Source organism: Sus scrofa, chromosome 16 (genome assembly GCF_054392235.1).
Source record: "Sus scrofa isolate SSC_HxYL_T2T_F1_AM1 chromosome 16, Sscrofa_HxYL_maternal_Yorkshire_Landrace_v2.0, whole genome shotgun sequence".
Classification (NCBI taxonomy): Eukaryota; Metazoa; Chordata; class Mammalia; order Artiodactyla; family Suidae; genus Sus; species Sus scrofa.
Window position 1 is genome coordinate 55655894 of NC_139398.1, and position 22023 is coordinate 55677916.

Sequence of the window (22023 nt, forward strand, 5' to 3'; positions counted from 1 at the left end):
TTTTGAAGTTTCTAAATACAGAATGATAAATAAATGCACCATAAAGATGTATTAAAGCGTCTTTGAAAAGGCATTTTCACTGATTAACTTCAATTTTAGGAAACAGAATTGAAAACAAAGATGAGAAGAAAAGGACAATATTTAAAAGAACAATCTCAAATTGATAACTGTAGATTTGGTGAAATTATTAACATGCAAAAACTTTCAAATGATCTTTACATAGTTCATTGCAACAAAGATTATATAAGAAATTCCTACTCATTTTAAATAAAAGTCACAAGAGCATGTCTGTACTGATTCTTTAATAGCATAATATAAATTATAGATTGTAAAACTGTCACACTTCTACAGAGAAACTTAATTGCATATAATGCTTAATTAATCTTATGATGTATATTCCACTTGAGCACTTTGTAAATTAAATACTCTCCTGAAAAAGCAAATTATTCATTATTTGTTACGCAAATGTAAATTGTTAATTATTTAACGATCATTCTTCCTTTATTACCCCACAAGGCTGAGCCCAGAGCAAGTATATTTGTTTGCATTAATGGAAACCGAAAATCTTTCCTGGCTCCCCAAAGAGGTCTATGGATACTACTACACTCTAGCAATACTGAATTTTGGCCATAATTTTGGTAACTACTCCTATGAAATGCCATTTTTAATATATAATGACAGGCCTAGAGAGCACAAACAAAATCATGCTGGTATAGTTGTATGCCACTATGATTTACTTGGGACTCAGATATTAGAAAATGACCAGCTACAAGGTTAATTATAAAACCGCAGGAAAAGGGCATTGACTGCCTAGAAATTTACTTTCTGGAGCATTACTTTTTAATATAGCCTAATAGATTTCCTTTTGACATTTGAAAGAACACTTAATTTTCCTTCTATCCAAATATACCCATTTGCTTTTAAAGGATTTAAGGTGACCTTCATCAAGATAACACAATTTAAAAGTGAGGAAGAAGAAAGAAAAAATAGGATTGGAACATAAAATGGAATAGAATCCAATCAATATAAAAATACATACCAAAAGCCCTATGTACTCGTTTCCCAAATTCACAGCCTCCATCAGCTAAATCCATCGAAGAATAAGTATAAAAAATATTTCAAAGATGGTCAATTATATTATCAAGCTAATTAAAACCTCCACATTTTTTTTCTGTGAGGTTAAGAGTTCTTTTGCAAGTAGACAATAGTTAACCGATTTGTTCTTGAATTTGTTGAGAGAACTGGCACTAGAATCCAAAGTTTTGGTAGTGTGTTCAAATCTGTCCCTCTAGACTATTTCTCTCTTAATTTTTACGTTAAAATGTTAGGATCCAGGAGTTCCCATTGTGGCACAGCAGAAGCGAATCCCACTAGGAACCATGAGGTTGCAGGTTCGATCCCTGGCCCAGCCCAGTGGGTTAAGGATCCGGCATTGCCGTGAGCTGTGGTGTAGGTTGCAGACGCGGCTCGGTTCTGGCATTGCTGTGGCTCTGGTGTAGGCCGGTGGCTACAGCTCTGATTAGACCCCTAGCCTTGGAACCTCCATATGCCATGGGTGCAGCCCTAAAAAGGACAAAAGACAAAAAAAAAAAAAAAAAAAAAAAAGTTAGGATCCAAAGAGTGGGTGAAACTGAAAAGTGTGTAAATGTGGGAGAAACATGGTTCAGTACATGCGGCTGCTGCCTATACTATCTCACACTCACATCTCTCTCTAGATTTCTACACGTTGTTACTTATCTCTTGAGTCCCTACAATGACCCATTCAGGAACCTCAATAGTCTCAAGATGCTGCTTCAGCAGGAAACCACGGCCCAGCTGCCTTACCTGGCCCCAGTCTCCTGTCACCCAGCGAGGAGGAGGACAGCGGCCCAAACTGCAGCGGATACGAACTGGGGGTTTGCTCTCCTCTGAACATTGTGCTGCTGGGAATGTTTTAGAAAGGTCACTGCTCTTGCACAGAACAATCCGATGCTTGAATCCTGGACCACATTTGGGAGTGCACTGGAAACAAAACAAATACTGATGAATGATGATAGTCTAAAGATGGAAGAAAACTTGAGGAAAGTCTTTCTTCAAACAGATGTGTATTTGGGTGTTCAACATACACACACACAAAATTCCGGACAGACTTACAGATATGAAAATTCCTAAGTTTTTAAGTAGAAGAACTTTTATCTTTTTCTCTAAGTTCTTTAAAAGCTAAATCCAAAGCTTGCTTTTCTTGGCAGCATATTTTCTTCTTTTATTGTGGGTAGGTTTATTCCTCAATTCCTCCCTATCCTTGGCCATATTCAGTTGTGATAAGATTCTGCAAATTTTTAGAATTTGGGATCCTTGGTTTCAGATTTGGTAGGTGTAGCTTTCTGAAAAGAATTAGGTCACTAGGAGGCCATGAGAAGTCTTGTGAATGAAACGAGGGTTTGAATTAGATGTGTGCAGTCGTCCCTCAGTATCTTCAAGGTTTCAGGACCCTGGAGGACACCAAAATCTGTGGATGCTCAAGTCCCTTATATAAAATCATGTCATATTTGCATACAACCTACACATACCCTCCCATATACCTTGGGTCATCTTTAGATTACTTAAAACACCTAACACAATATAAATGCCATGTTAAGTAGGTGCCAATGTATGGCAAATTCAGGTTTTATTTTTTGAACTTTCTGGAATTTTGTTCCCAAATACGGATCTTTTTTCCTTTTTTCTTTTTTGGCTGCCCCATGGTATATGGAGTTCCTGGGCCAGGGATCAGATCGAAGCCACAGTTGTGACCTAAGCCACAGCTGCAGCAATGCCAGATCCTCACGCCACTGTGCCGGGCCAGGGATGGAACCTGCATCCCAGCACTCCAAGATGCCGCAGATCCATTGTGCCACAGCATGAACTTCCCAAATACAGATCTTTGGTTGAATCTACGGATGCAAAACCTGCAGATGCAGAGGGCTGACTGTACTCTTAGAGTATGCAGCTAAGAATACATGATCACAGGTGAAGGTTTACTACACAGAAAATCTCTGGAATTTTCCCTATTGGTTAAACATAACGAATTTGACTCTTCTTTACCTGGACTGTTTATTCTTCACATTGAAGAAAAGGTCCTCCTTCCTATGTCACAAAGTCTATTTTTTACATATTTTCCAAGTTAGTTAAGGAGTGCTCTGTTCTAGAGTCACCTATTTTAATATGATGGGTAACTGAAGTCCTCCAGCTTTCCCCCCTGCACATCTGAGCCGTTCCTTAAAATCTGTACTTCTCAGTCAAGTGAAAATCTTACCCACCACATTTTGAAGCCTTGTTTCTATACCTTTCATTCAAAAAACATTTCCAAATTTCCTATATGAACTATGCTAGACGAGGGGGAGGGGAGATGTAAGATTGCATACATCAGTCTTTACCTCAAGGAGCTCACAGTTTTAATGTAGGAGACAAACATGTGAACACAAGGTCAAGTACCATAAAAGAGGATGTAAAGTATGTGAATTCTTGTGCCCCTAATCATAATCTATTTTGTAATTGTATTTATATGTCTTCTCATCCCTATTAGATTATAAGATCTTTAAAATTATTTCATTTCTGCTTCACATTCATATACAACTTCACCCAACCTCCAGGATCCAGCAGAGGGCTTTGAGAACACACCCAATAAATATACACTGTCCTTGATTTGTAAAGATGATAGTAAATCTTTAGGCAAATCACGATGTACTAGCTGTGGGATGGGGATGTCTTAATGAACACTGTACAGACACCCTGGAGGGGTTTTGTCAGGGGCAATCCTTGAACCAGGTACATGTCATACAAAGAAAGAAAAATATTAACTTTTTTTGGGGGCGGGGGCTGTAAATCAAGGAGCCCATGAATACTCTTCATTACAATGAACGTAGTAACAGAATGCATTTCTTGCAGCTGAGAAAACATGTCATTACAATGCATTTTGAAGGAGAGTAACACCCTGTTTCTTCCAATATGGTTCCAGAAAAGGCTTTAGTTAGGGATTTGGAGATCAAGAGACAAATTCTCGATCCCTATTATTATTTTTCACAGCCAAATTAACACCCTTATTTCCAGGTGCTGCCTGACTCTACCTATATAATTATTCACTAGGTTCTATTAATTGAATTCCTAAATCTCTCTTACTTCTGCTGATTTCTCTGTCTCCACTACCAATAACCTTAGTACAGACAAACATTTCTTAAATGTAATATCGCGATGGCTTTCTAATGGGTCTCTTGTCCCTTGCTCTTACCTCACTCCAATCCACTCTCTAAAGCACACATCCAATTATATTCTATTCTGATTAAAAAAAAAAAATCCTTCAATGGCTCACCATGGCTTTCAAGATAAAAATTCAGACTCTTTAAATATACTTACTGTACCTGATAGGTAGGCTCTGTTCAGATTCACCTCTCCATATTACTTAAGGTACAGTAATCCTATTGCCAGCCCTATGCCAGGCACAGAGCTAACACTGCTGCTGCTGCTACCATGACTACTGCTGCTATTAATAATGATATTAGTGATATCATTTAAAATACACTCTAGATAATAAGTGTTGTGCTAAGTGCTATAATTCATATACTCCTCATAAAGGTCCCGTGAGATAACAATTATTCCGTTTTTTAAATGAAGAAACAATCTTAGCGTAAGCAACAGGTAGAAAGTCAGGCAACAATTAAATGGCAGACCTAATGCTAACTCCTACTGAGTGTTTCCTGGAGGTTAAGACACTACACTATGTACTTTGCATATATTACCTCATTCAAACCTCTCAACAACCCTGTCACTTGCTCCACTTGTGTTTGGTCCTCTTGACTTCATATCAAGTCTCTTCCACCAATGTTAGAAGACACAGCCTTAGAAGATTTCTGTCACTTTCTTAAAGCTTAATATTATTATTAATTACATTACTACCTCATATTCCATTAGAGCTTCATAGTTCACAAAATATTTTCAATACATTATTCTGACGTAAGTTTGTGAGTCTTGTTACAGATGAGGAAAGCTTAAGCAACTTAATCAAGTTTAATAGATAGCAAGTGGCAGAGCTGGAACCAAATCTAAGGCTTTTGATCCGTATTTTAGCTCTTAGCACTGGCAAAGTCTTGAGAACATATAAGAAATACTAATTAATTATTATTAAAAAATTAAAAAATAAAGGTACAAGAGGACAGAAGGGTACTTCAGACCTCAGGTGTATGGGCAGAAGCATAAAGGATGTATATGGAATTTTCAGGCTATGATTAATTTTCTAATTGGGAACACTTATTGAAAAATGTACTTGTGCCACTTCCCTCCCCCTACACACTTTAAAAGTGTACATATGTATATTAAAGCCTGGGACATAGGTCTCTTGCTTATTCTGATATCTTTTTCCAGTAGCAAGAAGCTTCTGCTGTTATTTGAAGGCTAGTAATATCTAGCAGTCCTTCCTAAGAGCCTATGCCAAAGTTCTGCTTATAATTAGGGAAGGCAGACAATACAAAGACAGACAATGTATTCATTTGTGTCTGAGAAGTCCCCAGGAACCCAAAGACAATAAAAACAAATAAGGTTGATAAAAACAGGGAGAAGAATAAAAACAGAAATTAACACTAAAATTTATTATTAAGCATCAGGAAGTATTCTAGGTCCTTTGCATGTCATAATCTACCTAATCTTCAAGGAAATCTTACAAAGTGCTGTTTTCACATGCATTTCACTAGTGAGAAACTGAAGCATTGACAAGTACAAATTAATTCAGATGGCAGCTCTGAAAAAGAAAATGTTCTGAAAGACAAATGTACAAAGACACAAAACCTCTGTGGGACAATGACATCTTCCACGGAGAAAGAAAAAATTTTAGAAAATTATAGCCCAAGCTCCACTAAATAAGCCAAGGATATTCTATCCAATAACACTGGAAGTAGAAAGATAATCAATTGGATTCTCAAAATAGTAAATGACTGAAAACTACATTTTAATTCAATGAATATACCAATCTTGAGCTCTGCAGATCTAGCCACAAATATTATAGGTCAATAGCAGGAATATCAACTCTGGTCTCTGCAAATATTTCACTTATTAAGGATGATTATAAAATTGAATGTTTAGAAAATTGCTTGTAAAAAAGAATAAAGATGGAGTTCCCGTTGTGACTCAACGAAAATGAGCCTGACTAGTATTCCTGAGGATGCGGGTTCAATCCCTGGCCTCACTCAGTGTGTTAAGGATCCTGCATTGTTGTGAGCTGTGGTGTAGGTCATTGCAGACTCAGCTCAGATCTGGCATAGGAACTTCCATATGCTGCAGGAGCTGCTCAAAAAGAACAACAACAACAAAAAAATTAAAGGCACAGGGATGCCACTCTTTAGACTAGCTTCATTCTAAGTAGAACTCTATCATGCAAATTCTTTTGACCTCATGTCAGAGGTGTGTTTGAGCAGAGATATCCCTTGGCTTATTTTTATTTTTACTTCTTCCTTCTGCTTTATTTAGCCTACATTTCATCTTTGCCTCTCTTTAGGCCTCTAATAAATTAGTACCTGACAGCCTCAGTTTTATTTATCTATCTAAAAAAATAAGAAATTCTAGAAAAGATGTAACCATGATTATGTATGTGATTAATAGGCATTAAATTAATAATGAATGCTTCAGAGCATTTGTTAGAGATAACCATTAGTTTATATCCATGTAAAATTTGGTATATTTTTGCACATTTTTGAGTATGCAGTAAAATTCATTAGAAATGATTAGAAACTGAATTCTTAGTTCAGTAATAAAAAGTCATTTTTAATATTAAGGTCTAGGTATATCAAAATCCATTCAATTCATTCTCATAATAAATCATTAGGTAGCTGAGTGGAAGATAATTACTTCAGTGGATAATCATTCTTCAGTAAAATTATTTCTCACTATTTCTCCTTATTATAAATAAATATCTTTCTTCTTTTTATTCATATAATCAGAATTTTACCATCTGGCCAGACCATTTGGTTTTTGTTTTCATCTCAGTAGGATACAGGAGGTGACTTTTATGAGAGATACATTTATACTTTAGTTTAACGTCCTATGATTAAGAAGCAAAAACATATTTTGCAGAAAAAGTATTTGAAACCACACCAGGGAAAACAATTTGGCTTTCACTTATAAAGGATAGAAACATTAACATTTTGAGGTTAGACTGAATTCTCTCTGGAGAGGTGGGTTTAACTTAGTTATGGTACCAGAGGAGAATCTAGGTGTAAACAAGGTGATAGCACAAATGTACACCAAAACAAAGCACAGTCCCTTGGTAGGTAGCTCCCTCCCCTGCCACCATCATTCTTAAATAATGCCACCTAAATGTAAATCCCATAAAGTCATTTGAGGATGATGCCAGCATTCAACTTTCCAAGAATAAGTACAAGAAACAGACCTTTTTCAATGGGTACTCTGTGGGAGTCAAAAGAAACCATTCCAATACATCAAAAGAATCACTAAGGATTGCTGGAGCCTCAGTAGTATGCACTAGTGCTTTAAGAGTCACATACCAAGAGAGGGCAAAAACAGATAACTATTTATGTCTGACACATCATGGGTGATCCCAAGAGTGAGGTTAGGAAATGGGAAAGCCATGGCCTCATTAGTTTCACGAAAGATTGCAGAAGAGCCATTTTCCACCAAGATAATTTACCCCCCCTGCCTTTTGTCATAAGCACTGGGTGGGTTTCACTGATGGGGAAAATGAAAATGGTTCCTGGCTTTGCAACAATGGGAATTTTATGTTAGAGCAGCTGGCAAAGAAAAGAAAAAGGTCAGAGGGTACATTCCTCTTATTGCAACATGTTTTCACCAGTTGAACCTCACCCTTAAGATTAGCAGAGCTCAGACAGCTGATAGTTGGAAGGGGGCAGAAAGAAGATGGAAATTTTCATGGGCGTGTCAAAAAGATAATGTGTGAAATATCTTTGCAAAAGTTAAGTGAAAGAGGTTGAACACTGCCTGCTCTTCTATTGAGATCTCCTCTTTTCAGTAGTGGGAGATGTTCTACTCCTCTGGGAAGAACTTCATTCTCCATAGCTACTCAGACATTTATTTCACTTAATACTATTTACTTTTACTTATTTTTAACTCCTCTAGAGAAGAGGTAGGTTTTGTGGTAAAGTAAGGAAATGGTAGTTTGAGAGTGCCCCATCTCCTTTGGAAAATAAACAGGAGAGTCTGAATGGGACAAAAATCACCTATCTCCTCCTGAACAAAGGATGAAGATGATATAGATGATGTTCAGCTAGAATCTTTGAAACAGTGATGGCAGCATTTCTTGACTCATACTTAATACAGGATAGTTTTCCTGAGTTATCCATGGGGAGACAACAACAGCTACTAATTTTGGGGGGAGGTGGTAGTCCCAACCTGACTACTCTACTCAGCTCTACTTCTTTGATTAAGCTATCTTAAAGAAGATAGCAGAAATGTGATTAAGAGTCTCTTTAGCTTATATATATATTTCTTCAAGTAGCTTCCAGAAGTGCTTAAGAGCCTCAGAGGGCTATGTGAGAAAGTCATTTCTAAGACTGGATAGATGAGAATGCTTTAAAAAAAAAAAAAAGCTAAAAACATGAGGTTGAATTGGGAAGAAAATCTTTTTTTTTTTTTTTTTTTGATCTTTTTAGGGCTGCACCCTTAGCATATGGAGGTTCCCAAACTAGGGGTTGAATTGGAGCTGTAGTCCCTGGCCTACGCCACAACCACGCAGGATCTGAGCTGCATCTGTGACCTATAGCACAGGTCACAGCAACGCCAGATCCTTAACCCACTGAGTGAGGCCAGGGGTCAAACCTGTGTCCTCATGGATGCTACTCAGATTCGTTTCTGCTGAGCCATGATGGGAACTCCTGGAAGAAAATCTTAAAATAGCATTGGGAATGTATATAGCAATATATATAATCTATTTCTTTTCTTTTTTTTTTTTAAACTTCCCAGATAATTCTTTTTTTTTTAATATTTTTTTTTATTTTCCCACTGTACAGCAAGGGGGTCAGGTTATCCTTACATGTATACATTACAATTACATTTTTTTCCCCCACCCTTTCTTCTGTTGCAACATGAGTATCTAGACAAAGTTCTCAATGCTATTCAGCAGGATCTCCTTGTAAATCTATTCTAAGTTGTGTCTGATAAGCCCAAGCTCCCGGAAACAACCCAAATGTCCATCGACAGATGACTGGATTCGGAAGATGTGGTATATATACACAATGGAATAGTACTCAGCCATAAAAAAGAATAATCTATTTCTTAAGGTGATTATATTTGGCATTTTCTGTTAAAATAAAAATATAATGATACAGAAAAATTTAGGTCCAGTGACCAGTGTGAAATGAGTCTGCACATGAGGAGGTTTTGCTGTATTAGCAGTTGGCAGAAATTTTTTCTAGTTTCTCTGTTTTTGAGCTTGTCTATTTTTTTTCCCCCTTTTTGTAGAAGGATGATGCGTTATAGAGTTCTGTATTCAAGCCTTCTTGTTACCTATCACTACTTTATTCAAATTTTATCTTCCATTTATACTTTAAAACAAATTTTACCACCCTACTTTCACAACATGATCTTTGTATTTCTGTTCAGTTGTTTTGCTGAAACATTATTTCTCCAGCATTTCTGTTCTCTTCTCTACTTCAAATCTTATACTCCCACAACATTCAGTTCAACTCCCATCCAACTAAAAAGCCTTCAGATCCTACTCCAGGCTATTCTGACCTTCTCAGACTGAATGTCTATATCACTTATACATTTATACGTTACAATCCACCATTTCATTAAATACTATCTTATGTTATTCTCTAGCTGTTTCATGGATATTTCTTACTTTCCCAAGCTTATAAGATTTCTTTTTGTATTCTCCATAGTGTCTATCCTAGTGTGCTTAGAAAACACTCAATTATCCTTACTGACTTGGCCTAAAACCTTGAAAATGTTATAGCCAATCATCAGGTCTCCCACTAAGATTTTCCAATAACAACGTTGTCATCATTATCCAAGACTATTTATGGACTTCTATAGGAATCTTGAGCCTAACTTGCAAGTAAAATAACTACTAACGTGTATAATTCTGTAAAATGCGTCTTTGTCAATGGATTTTATCTTCCAAATGAATGTAGGAGTTAATGTACCCACTGTTAGGTAACAGAAGAGTTTGTACTGTTTTCCATAACCACTGAATGAATAATACCAAGAATATCTCTACATTTGATTGAAATACAAATAAAAGTTAGGTGGGCAGAATGTAATTACTGAAGCTGGATAATGGCCAGGAAACTTGGGAGAACACTTCCAACTTATGCCAAAGATTCCATGGATAACCACAACTGGTCAGAATCTCCATTTCCATGTACCATCTTAAACTCAGTGCCTCTTTTAGCCCCATGCCTCTAGCAAAATAAGGCCACTCATGCAGTGAGATTAACAGGGAGAAAAGTTACATCCAGAGGTTTCTAAAGATAATGTTTAATTTTTTTTTTGGTTCATTTTTTGACAAACTTATGAGGCCTACAGGAAATACCTAAAGCAAGTACCACAATGTTTCCAGAGCAGGAAATGCATCCTGTTTTGATAACTGAGAAGACTAACCTTTTAGTTATATAGCCAGATACTCATTCTTTCTAACATTAACCAACACTATAGAAGGATTCAGTTCTTTTGGAAATGTGGAGAATGGTACAGTGTGTATAGGTGTATTTCTCATGCAGAATGAAGAGTCAAGAACTAACTCTGCTTCTAACCTCATTTTTCATAAAATCATTTTACTGAAGCCTCTGGATTATATTAGACATACTGATATACATATATGCCAGAAAAACATTATCTTAGTTATATATTCCTCACTGATCACATAAATGGAGGTAATAATAAAATCTGATTTTGACTTTTGATATGTTATAACTCTCAACTCCATATTTTTTTCCCCAGATACAACAGGGTCAGTTAATATACATAGGTATAGATATATAACACATGATAATAAATTGACAAACTCATATGTAAGAATTATACAGTTAGGCTAGAACATTACTTGGAAAAAAAGATAAAACATATCTCTAGTTCTGAGCCTAAAATGCTGTTTAAGAATAGCAAAGAAGGAGAAAAAACATTTATACGAGTACTCACTATAATATTCTCTCAGGTTCACTTTAGGCTTGTTTTTAATCAAATTGATGACCAGTTTCTCACTGATTTCCCTGACTCCCAAAACCCTTCCTTCCTGACAAGCAGCAATAAAACATAACATGGCCAAATTCACTGTTATGCAGTCCTTACTTGTTGAGTTCTAAGATGCTCATATGCTCAGGTGTCCTTAATATTAAATGCTTTGGTATTGATAGTTAAGACATCTCAAAACATACAGCCTCAGATTTCCTTACTTCTGACCAGTCCAAAGCCACCCACTGAGGGGGACAAGACTGGTTGTTGCAGGGCTCTTTTTCAATAGGTCGGTGTGTTAAACAACCACTGAAGTCCAATGTCTCTTCCTCAGAAGGTCCAATCTTCCTGATGCAGAGCACTGCCCTTGTGCGCATCCCACCATCGCAAGTCTTGCTACATTCCAACCAGTCCCCAATGAACCACCTGCAGCAAGAAGTGGAAGAAACATAGAAAAGCATTCCCTCAGTGCAGCCAGAGATTTCAGCAGAGTGAGAGCATTTTATCAGTGGACTACTTCTTCCCAGGAAAGCTAACATTTCAGTGTCAGTTGATGTGACAAATGACAAGTGCAAGAACTGCAAAGGAAAAGATAATGCACTGTTAGCTGCCTTCTAGACTATAGTGCATTGGCTTTGGAACTTTGGAGCAGGCAGAACTCAGGTTCAAACAAGGAATGCACTATGTGTATTTAAAAGTCCTTTTTAAAAAATTAATTTCTAAAATGAGGATAACGATATCAATCATGAGACTGTCATGAGGATTAAACAAGGTAACATATATAAAGCTTCTATTCATGCACTAGAAAATGTTTAACAACTGGCTTCTCATGGGAAGGAGGGAGTCCTAATTTGTTATATTGCCAGTTTTTGTGGTATGAATACTTCACTACTGCCAATTTCAAGCTATCACCTTGACAAACTGAATATGAACAAGAGAATACATGCTAGGAATAGTCTCAGGAGCTTCTAACAGTGTCTGACACACAACGAACAAGAAACAGTGGCTATTTTTATTATTATGTTGAGGCAAGTTCTCCCTCAGTTGAGAATTTTGTGACAAAACCAAACTATAGGAGCTAAGGATTTGTTTTCTGAGTCCCAGGAATGAACATCAGGCTCCGCATAAGACAGATGTCTTTATTATCCTTACGGGGGCAGAGGTGGCCCACATTTCCATCCAGAGGATACGAGGGTCTTAAAAACCCTGCCATAAGAGCAGAGCCCTGAGCCAGTTCTGTGAAAACATGGGGATCCCTTGCTTTGATCCCTTTTCTCTTAAAAACAGCTTCTATACAACTAATGTGGTAAGAAACAGGAAGTATCTTAGTAAATGAACATGTCTCACATTTGTAGGTACGCCACTCCTAAAGCTATCAATGAATTTCATATGTATAATTTCAGGGTTTTGTGTGTGTGTGCAGGTGTATGTGTAATATTTTTGTAGTACTCACTCTTTTAGGCACGTTAATTGGTCCAAGGGGGTGAATCATGATCGAAATCAGACCAACAAGAGATCAGTTTTAGAATGTTTATATTTCAATGAGAGTTAAAGGACCCTTTCCTGTCTGGTCACAAAGGTGTATATAAAGATATGAGCTGAAGATGGCCATGTCCCTGTCAAGTGGCAAGAAGGCAGAGAGTTCCAAAGTGATTCTAGCCATTTCTGAAGCTAGAACTACTCTTACACTTCCCTCACCTTTGTTATGTAAATCAATTAATCATCTTAAGAGCAGAAGGTAGCCAAAGCTGCAGTTGTGTTATTTCCAACCAGAGTCCTGATGGATATAGTGTATAATATAATGAATGTATTATGAATGCCTACTATGCTCAAGGCACTGTGTTTTGTTTTATAGAAGAAAGTAAGACCCAGTGTTAGGAAACAGTTCTCCAAAATCATGAAAAGTGCAATGGTGGTATGAGGACTAGATCCCCCCATCAACTGCTATCCACTAAGCTTCAATTTTAATACCGCCTAATAGCAGACTCTAGATCACAAGCATGAGGTCAAGACATTTTCTTCAATCCATGATTATAAATCATGCCTCTATCCTAAATGAATATGCTCATCGCTGCTGGATAAGAGATTACCCAGAGAGAATATACCCAACTCTTCCTATAATCTTAGTTCACTGAGCCAGTTTTGTATGTGGAAGACAATACCTTAGTGAAGTCAGAGTATCAGTATCTTAAATTTGAACCTACTCTTAGCCAAATAAGCCACAATGGGTTTTGTTCATTATTACTTGTATTATATTTTCTTACAGAGGGAAACCCAGCATTTAGAAAATCATAATTAACCAATTTCTCAAAATGTATTTTGCCAAAAATCTAAAAATTCTCATTTACTTAAAGAGTGACAACTTAAATCCTGAATTTTAAAAATCTGACATTAGCATTTTTTTCTAAGTCATTTTCCAGAAGAGATTTAAAGTGATTTTCATATTCTTTCTGTTTTGTTTTCCACAGATGAACAAGATCCCAAGTTGTTAGCACCATTTTTGGTAAAGGGGGAAATGTGTCCTGAGAATAATAACTTGCATGCCGGTCATAGTAAAACACTGATTCAATCTGCAACAGTGATTTCATCACCAAGATTAGGGGATAAAACAGAAATGTGTATAACTCAGCCACAAAAAGTTCAGTCATACCACCTCCAGCCATGATCTCATTAGGTCTCATCATGTAAGAGGGATGGAGGCCTTCAAATTAAACACAGGTGCCCAGAGCAACAGCAGTGATTCAGGAGCTGTTGCTGTTTTTTTAATGCTGCAGGAGGCCAGCGCCACCTCTGCCTTTTTATTCTTCGTCCTCTCTGTTATTGCCAATCATCTCTTAGCTTAGATGTAGCATTTAATTCAGAAAGTATGAAAGTCATGGTAATAATCACTCTCCCAGCTTCCCTTTTAATTTCAGGCTTCACATTCAGTCCCTGATACATTTTTATTGCTCACCAAATCATCCCTTCCCATGTTTCTCTGAAGGATTAAAAAACCATCCAGTTATTTAAACAGTTTTGTAATTTTACAACTTCATCTACTTGTCCCAGTTTCATCACTCTCCGGCTCAGTTTAAGACAGACTGCTTCCTTCACCTTCATTCTCCATGTACCTGACCCTCCAATGACATTCTCCCTATTTCTCTTTTTTCCCTCTCTATATTGTGGTAAAATGCGAGCACAAAAATTCTCTCTGATAACGTCAATAGTTGAATCATATAGTCTGAATAATAATACCAAGACTGTCTTTCTGAACTGAAGATCCAGTGATTAAATTATCTTCATCCTTAACTAGATAAAGAAACTATAGTTAGGAGTTCCCGTTGTGGCGCAGTGGTTAACGAATCCGACTAGGAACCATGAGGTTGTGGGTTTGGTCCCTGCCCTTGCTCAGTGGGTTAACGATCTGGTGTTGCCGTGAGCTGTGGTGTAGGTTGCAGACGCGGCTTGGATCCCGCGTTGCTGTGGCTCTGGCGTGGGCTGGTGGCTACGGCTCCAATTGGACCCCTAGCCTGGGAACCTCCACATGCCGCGGGAGCGGCCCAAGAAATAGCAAAAAGACAAAAAAAAAAAAAGAAAAAGAAACTATAGTTAGTGGGATTCATGTGTGAGTGTCTGAAATAAGAGTGGCTTGATGCAGCCTGTGTAATCTGATCTATAGTATCTGTACATTAATAAGATACAAGGTGTTCCCGTCGTGGCTCAGTGGTTAACAAATCCAACTAGGAACCATGAGGTTGTGGGTTCGGTCCCTGGACTCACTCAGTGGGTTAAGGATTCGGCATTGGTGTGAGCTGTGGTGTAGGTTGCAGACGTGGCTCGGATCCTGTGTTGCTGTGGCTCTGGCGTAGCCAGCAGCTACAGCTCTGATTAGACCCCTATCCTGGGAACCTCCATTTGCCATGGATTAGGCCCTAAAAAGGAAAAAAAAAAAATTACAGTATCATACAGGGATTATACTCAGTATCCAAAGACTCATCCTGTTGTATAGCACAGGGAACTATATCTAGTCACTTGTTATGGAACATGATGGAGAATAATGAGAGAACACACACACACACACACATGACTGGGTTACTTTACAGTAGAAATTGACAGAACACTGTAAATCAACTATAATGGAAATAATAAAAATCATAAAAAAAAAGACTTCACATGAGTTCATATAGAAATATTTTTGCTATTAAAAGGCATTATGGTCAAAATGAACTCTTGGCCTTTCTCTTTGGAGTCAGACTCACCATTACTTCCTTTTCTTACTGTGGGCGAGGCAATAGCTTCCCATCAGTCATGTTCTTTAATATCAACTCCTCCTTTTTCCCTTTTCTAATTATTTCTGCTTATGTCCTGAATCCCATTTTCATTCAATGTCTCTAGAGTTCTTGTTTGTTTCCTCTCCATAGTCACCTCACCAACTTGACTACTATTCTCTTTCTCAAAAAAGATTTGCTGCTTTGAGCGCATTACCTTTTCCCAGCAAGGGTTCCTCTGGCCTTTCAAAGTCTTCGAGATAAATACTATTATTATTATTATTTCTATACCAATGTCTCTTTTGTCTATTCTTCCTAGGTCCTGTAATTTTTTTTATACAACACAAGATAAATGTTATTGCCCTGTATTTTTCCATATTTTACTTATAAAGTCTCTAAGATAACTAAAAGACATTTAAAATATTTCATCACCTGAAAAGATACTTTCTTATTAAAAAATACTATTTAGGATTTTAAATTAATGGTATTGGGAAAACAATATTTGAAAATAAATATAGGTCCTTTTCTCAAAGCAGGCAAATATATTTCAGATAGATTGAGGTTTACAGTAAAAAAAAAAACTTTGACAGTATAATGATAGAATGGGTAAGGCCTTCTTAACATTATACTAATGAAAGACATAAAAGCTTTTTTTTTTTAGGACTGCACCAGTGGCATATGGAGGTTCCCAGGCTAAGGGTCAAATCAGAGCTAGAGGTGCCAGCCTATACCACAACCACAGCAACACAGGATCCGAGCCACGTCTGTGACCTACACCACAGCTCATGGCAATACCAGATCCTTAACCTACTGAGCGAGGCCAGGGATTGAACCCACAACCCCATGGTTCTTAGTCCAATTCGTTTCCACTGCACCATGACGGGAACTCCGCAGACATGAAAGTTTGATAGTTTTCCTATATAGTGTTTAAAAAACATTTATAAGTAAATATAGATCATAAAATCATAAGAAAAACAGAGAACATAACAAACTAGGAAAAATATTTATAAAGAGTTAATATTGGTAATACATATAAATCAAAAGCAAAATGATAAATACTTCAATAAAAAAAAACTGGACAGGCCATGAAGAGGAAAAGCAAAAAAGTAAGAAATAAAAATGACTACTGAACATAATTTTTAAATGTCCATCCTCACTAGCAATTCTAGAAATACAAGGAATAAAACAGCGATTAAATATCAAGGCTTTTCTTTTCCTAAAAAGCACTTAAAGATTGTTTTTAAAATAGTAATATCCAGGGTTGTTCAGGGAAATGACAGTCTTATATGTGTACTGTCAGTGGGTATATACATTCTTACATTCTTTCTGGGCAGGAATTGGACAATGTGTCTCAAAGGGTAAAATATAATTCCCTTTAAACAAGAAATTTTATTCCTAATCATTTAGCATAAAGCCGTAATTAGAGAGAGAAAAGTTTTAGTACCAAAAATGGTTAATGCTCTGGGATCAAAAGTTAGGACCCAGTCAAAATTGTTCAACAGTGGAAAACCAATTAAATAAACAATGACATATCTGCTAAATGCTGTATGTAGTTAACGGTTAATGTTAAAAACATAATGTTCAATATGTTGAGAACTGATTATAAAGCATCATAAATAGTATAATACCATTTTGTTACATATGTGCGCCTATGTAGAAAGAGAAAAAAGACCAAATATATAGATCAGAATATTAACAGTGGTCTTATAAGCATTTAAGTTTTTGTAGTTTCTTCTTTCTACTTTCTGCATTTAAAAATTATGCTTTAATATACCAAAAAAACAAATATTACCATATTGTAATCTGATAAAAACCTCTTTCTTTCCTTCCACACTGATTTAAAGTCTTATTGAATTCAGTAGTTTTTCACTGAATTTTATCTCTGTAATACCAGTGTCTACTGGGAATCTTATCACATACAACAACCATTCTGAATAATAAAGATTTCCCTTTTCACAGTCTGAATTCAAAAGCATAAAGACAAAAGAACTAAGAAAAACTGGACTAATAAACTGTAATATGTTAAATATGTATCATCAGCTTTTTCCAAAAAAGAAAACTGTCAGCCTAAATAGTCTATCTTTTTCAAATGCCACTCTCTTGTCTCCAAACAAACAAAAGAGTTAATAAATAACTTTTTATTTCATAACTACAAAAGGAAAGGAAACTAGAAACTTAATTTTAATCATGTAGGTCAATTCAAATCTGTCAATTATTCCTAAAGTGTTTAAAAAATAATTCCCATGTAATATCCAAACACACAATATATAGGCTGAAATGAGCAACCATTGAAATCTCAAAGGCTGTCTGAATAACATTTAAACTTAAAAAAGCTAAGGGCAAAGCAGAACAGGTGTGACTAGGCTCACTTGGATGCCTTAAATGGCTGATCGTGACAAACATAATACTTCAAATACTGAGTGTCGGGTAATTAACTTAATGGATTGAGACTCACATTATATGAAAATAGGCTGAGGTTATTGAAAACATAAAAAATTAGCCTACAGTTTTTGAGCATCACTTTGTTTTATATAGGTTTTCACTTTCTCTTGAGATAAATTTATAAAAATAATTGGCAAAAGAAAATTTTAAAAATGACCAAAAAACTTATTTTTGTAATACATCTCATAGGTCTTATTTCTATATTTTCCCATGTTTGCAGTTTAAGGAGTTAGTTATATGATGATCACATTTCAAAAAGAAGCTACATGAAATTTAAAGATCTTAGAATGACAACTTCTATCACTCTAGATTCTGCGTGTTTTTATTTGGTAGCCACTGTCGTAAACCTTTTCAAGAGATTAGGAGTGAGTATTTCTCTTTAGGATTCAAATATTTAGTTAGACACTGACTTGACATACGTTTGTTTGGATATTGAAAGCTCATAAGGCATTACTGCTTTGGAACAAATATCAAGAAATGCAGCTTGCTTTAACCACAATAGGGACCTGAATTCTCTATCCATTTTAAGTCCCAGGTTTTTATGACTCCACTTTTAGAAAAAGGGATTATTTCATTATAGAGCTTTCCTCTCCAGTTCTAGAGAGATTGAGATAAATTCATTTACCTATTCTCTTTTCCTTCATCAATTTCATGTTGGAATAATTAGGTAACCTGGGGCATAGTGGTTACTCTGATTTCTCAAACAAGAATGAAATACCATTCACACATGTTCTGTCTTGCACTTGTCAATCAGGCAAAATCCCTACACAGATCAGCACTTTCAGGATTAACTCAGTATCTTTGTCTTTTTTAACATAATTACTGCCTTTTGCTCAATCAAGAAACTTTTTTGTTCTTACAGATTATAAAGTGTGGCCCACTGACACCAGATATCATATTTTTATATTTTAGTTTTTTAAAGGTCATCGTGAAGATATATGGGCTCTCTTCTTGTGCCTCCCTTTACAATGAGTTGTAACTGTTACATTAATCAACAGAAAGGGACTGAAGTACACTTCCAGGCCTGTGCTCTATACTCAGAAGATAGAATGCCTTAGGGTGACGGACTTTAAATATTCCATTACAAAATATCTCTAAACCATTTAAAAAGTCTTTAAGCCTTTAGGATAAATATCTGGAAAAGATAAGACTGCATTTCAATCTACTGTATTTTACTGAATCTAAGATACCATTATTTTATGTACCATTAAGAAAAAAATAATGCCAATTAATATTGTAAGATACTATGAATTAATCAATTGCAAAATGAATCAAATTTCAGAGATGTTAAAATGCAAAAAAAATGCGCTCTAAAGTTGATGAAATATAACAATTTCCAGCACTGTGCCAGGATCAACCTATTGAAGTTCTTGCTTTAAAGAAGTGAATAACCAAAACCTATGGATAAATAGGAATCAAAATTCCATACTTTGTGATGTTTTACCCCCTTTTCTCAGCCTAATTTATTCGTATCATATGAATGTATGTTTACAAATATGAATAGTCAATGTTGTTCTCTTTGCACTTGAAAATAATTCTCACTTCTTTCTTTTACTTACTCAGGTGGGCAAGGCTCAGTGTTGCAGGTTCTTTGATTTTCAGGCGGCTTACTATCAGGGTCACAGTAATTGTTCTGGACAATGGAGTTGTCATCCAATCTTTTACAGACCACCTCCTGTCTTTGGACACCTTGAGAAAAGGAGGACATTGTTAATTGAAGAGTAGTTTACCTTTCAGTAAGTTAGGTATGCATAGCTTTCCTCTGTGGGGAATCAACCTCACTGGATCGCTGATGTCTTATCTGTTCCAGAAACACTTGACTGCTTCTCTAAAAAGGAGAGAAGTCCTGGTCATTACACTGCAATTTAGGCAAAATTATTGTTCTCATATTTAGAAACATAACTGTTTCCAAGTTCAGAAAAGAAACTATTGGTAATTTTAAACAACTGGTATTCCCATCTGTATATTCTTCTTCGTGCTTTCCTTTAAAAAAAAGAAACTTTATTTTCCCAAAATACCATCAGATAAAATGTATAAATATACATTTCAATGCAAAACAATGATTAGGGACAATTTTACTTTTTAATATTTTGTAGGACGATTCTCATCAATTTAGTCTTTGTGAGGAACACGTAACATTCACACGTCTCATTTTTCCCCCTTCCATTTATAGATTTATTTCTCTGAAAGCCCACAAAGTCTAAACTTTAAAGACTGTAGTGAGCCTCTTTGGTCTACAACCCAGTAGCAGTCTGTTCATTTTTAAAAAGTCAGCCTTTGTTGACTATACCACTGTCAAACAGATACATTCATATTCCACCAAATATTAACTTATAAAATACTTATCTGATTCTTAATAGTTAATTAGTCTCTGTGACCTGTTTGTCACAGCCAAAAATATTCTCTTAAAATTTGTAAAATTCCAAATATATGTTTATTATTTATTGGCAAAGATATCCACCACAACTTGCTCACATTTCACAAAATACAAAGACAGACACAAACACACTCTTATTTGTATATATGGCTGGTAAAGAGACTTTATGCACACTCATTTTCTCTTCAGTGTGGAGGAATCAAAAGAAGCAAAGATAGGTATATTAAGGTCTCAGAGAAAAAGGCAAACTACCAGATAATGCTAATGTTTCAGATCCTGTAGGGGTAGCAGCTTGTTCCTGGAATTGAAAATAAAACACAAACTAAGCTGGCCATTTACTCACCCACCCCACTTCTATAACCAGGTAGGCTAAATTACCCAGAACCAGTTGTAAAAGCAGCATTAGTGGCATCCAGGAAACTGCAGCTTCACACCTAGCTAGTCCCACACAAACCTGCAGCTTTCTTTTTTTTTTTCTTTTAGTTCCTTTTAAGAGGGTATATTTTATTACTTGCAATGACCCAAAGCTTTTACTGATCACCTTCAACAGGTTTTAGGTTTTCCTAAATTGAGGGGCTTAAAACACAGCCAAACAACTTAGTGGCAAAATGTCTCAGAGGATGTGTTGTATTCACTCCTTCCCAATCCCTTGAAGAAGCCAAACATCTCTGTTTATGTGACAACCACTTGGAATTCTTTAACTATTAAAGTTTGGATTTTTGAGGGAAGAATGATTCACATCAGGCATAGCTTTGACACATTCACAGATGTTCCACAGTATTCACCAGATATCTCCCCACCGTGTCATTCCAGTGGGCAGATAACTAAGTCCTTGTGATTCACCTAGACAAAAATCTCTATCATTAGTCATAGGATTCAACTACCAACTGTCACAGTGGCTCAGAATATCCATCCACCCAGGTTAAATTCTTTGTTCCTTTTGGGAAAAGCAGGGGGTTGTTTTTATAAGTTAACATGGTTCTTTTTTTAAAAATCATTCAAATATCATCTTGGAGAGGGGAGACTTAAAATAAATCCACTTATACAAAGGACTTAAAACTTTAGCCAACTTTCATATATTGAACAATTTAAAAAATATAATTATACTTAACAATACGAAAGTTGGCATTCAATCTAGTATCTTGGTTGTTTTCCAGAAAAGGATAAACATTTTCTTTTATTTTTATTCAGGGAGAATAAACATTTTCAATACTACAAAATGGAACTGATGTTGCTTTATATCAATGGCAGAAACATTAATTTAGTTTCCACAGGTTAAGATAAAATTTTACTTCCTTTAAATAAATCTTAGAAATGTTGTTTGGTTGTGACATGACTTTTTAAAGGTAGCCTTTAATATAAAAGCAAGGGCTCTGCATTTGAATCACAGATGAAATACTAGTTATTAGAAATAAGATTTACATTTAATTTTAAGATAAATTCTAGTCATGTACGATCTTAAAAAAATTTGGCTATATAATAGTTATTGTCAAAAATTTGGGACATACACAAAACCAGAGAGAACAAAATAAAAATTATCCATAATCCCATATCTTTGCTCTACACCTTTATTTTTAAGGCGATTTTGTTCTTCTGTGGCACCCAGTAATTAATTTAAAATTACATAGTGCACAAAGTAAAAACACCAGGTAACTAAAATAGGTAGATCATTCATTTATTCACTCATCCATTCATTCATTCAACAGAGAAAAAAATTACTAAACAGAAAGCACTGTATTTATGAGGTATTAAGCTAAGTGCTAAGAGTTGTAACTCGAATTCACTTAATTCGTCATGACTCCAGCT

General features: G+C 35.9%; 1 protein-coding gene across 37 annotated transcripts in view; it reads right to left on the reverse strand.

Annotated features, from left to right (window-relative positions):
- Positions 1–22023, reverse strand: part of ADAMTS6 (ADAM metallopeptidase with thrombospondin type 1 motif 6) — a 308356-nt gene that overhangs the window by 17449 nt on the left and 268884 nt on the right. For 31 of the 37 annotated variants that reach the window (XR_014831410.1, XR_014831407.1, XR_014831413.1 and 28 more), the window contains 3 exons: positions 19400–19529; positions 11373–11577; positions 1825–2001 (listed from right to left, as the gene is read on the reverse strand). Coding sequence is in view for 18 of the 37 variants with exons in the window: in XM_085002386.1 (XP_084858512.1) it covers positions 1825–2001; positions 11373–11577; positions 19400–19529 (512 nt within the window). In the remaining 19 variants the exon portion in view is untranslated. Of the gene's footprint in view, positions 1–1824; positions 2002–11268; positions 11578–19399; positions 19530–22023 lie in introns of those variants that run through there. The other 6 variants (XR_014831409.1, XR_014831406.1, XR_014831408.1 and 3 more) reach the window with 2 other exon arrangements.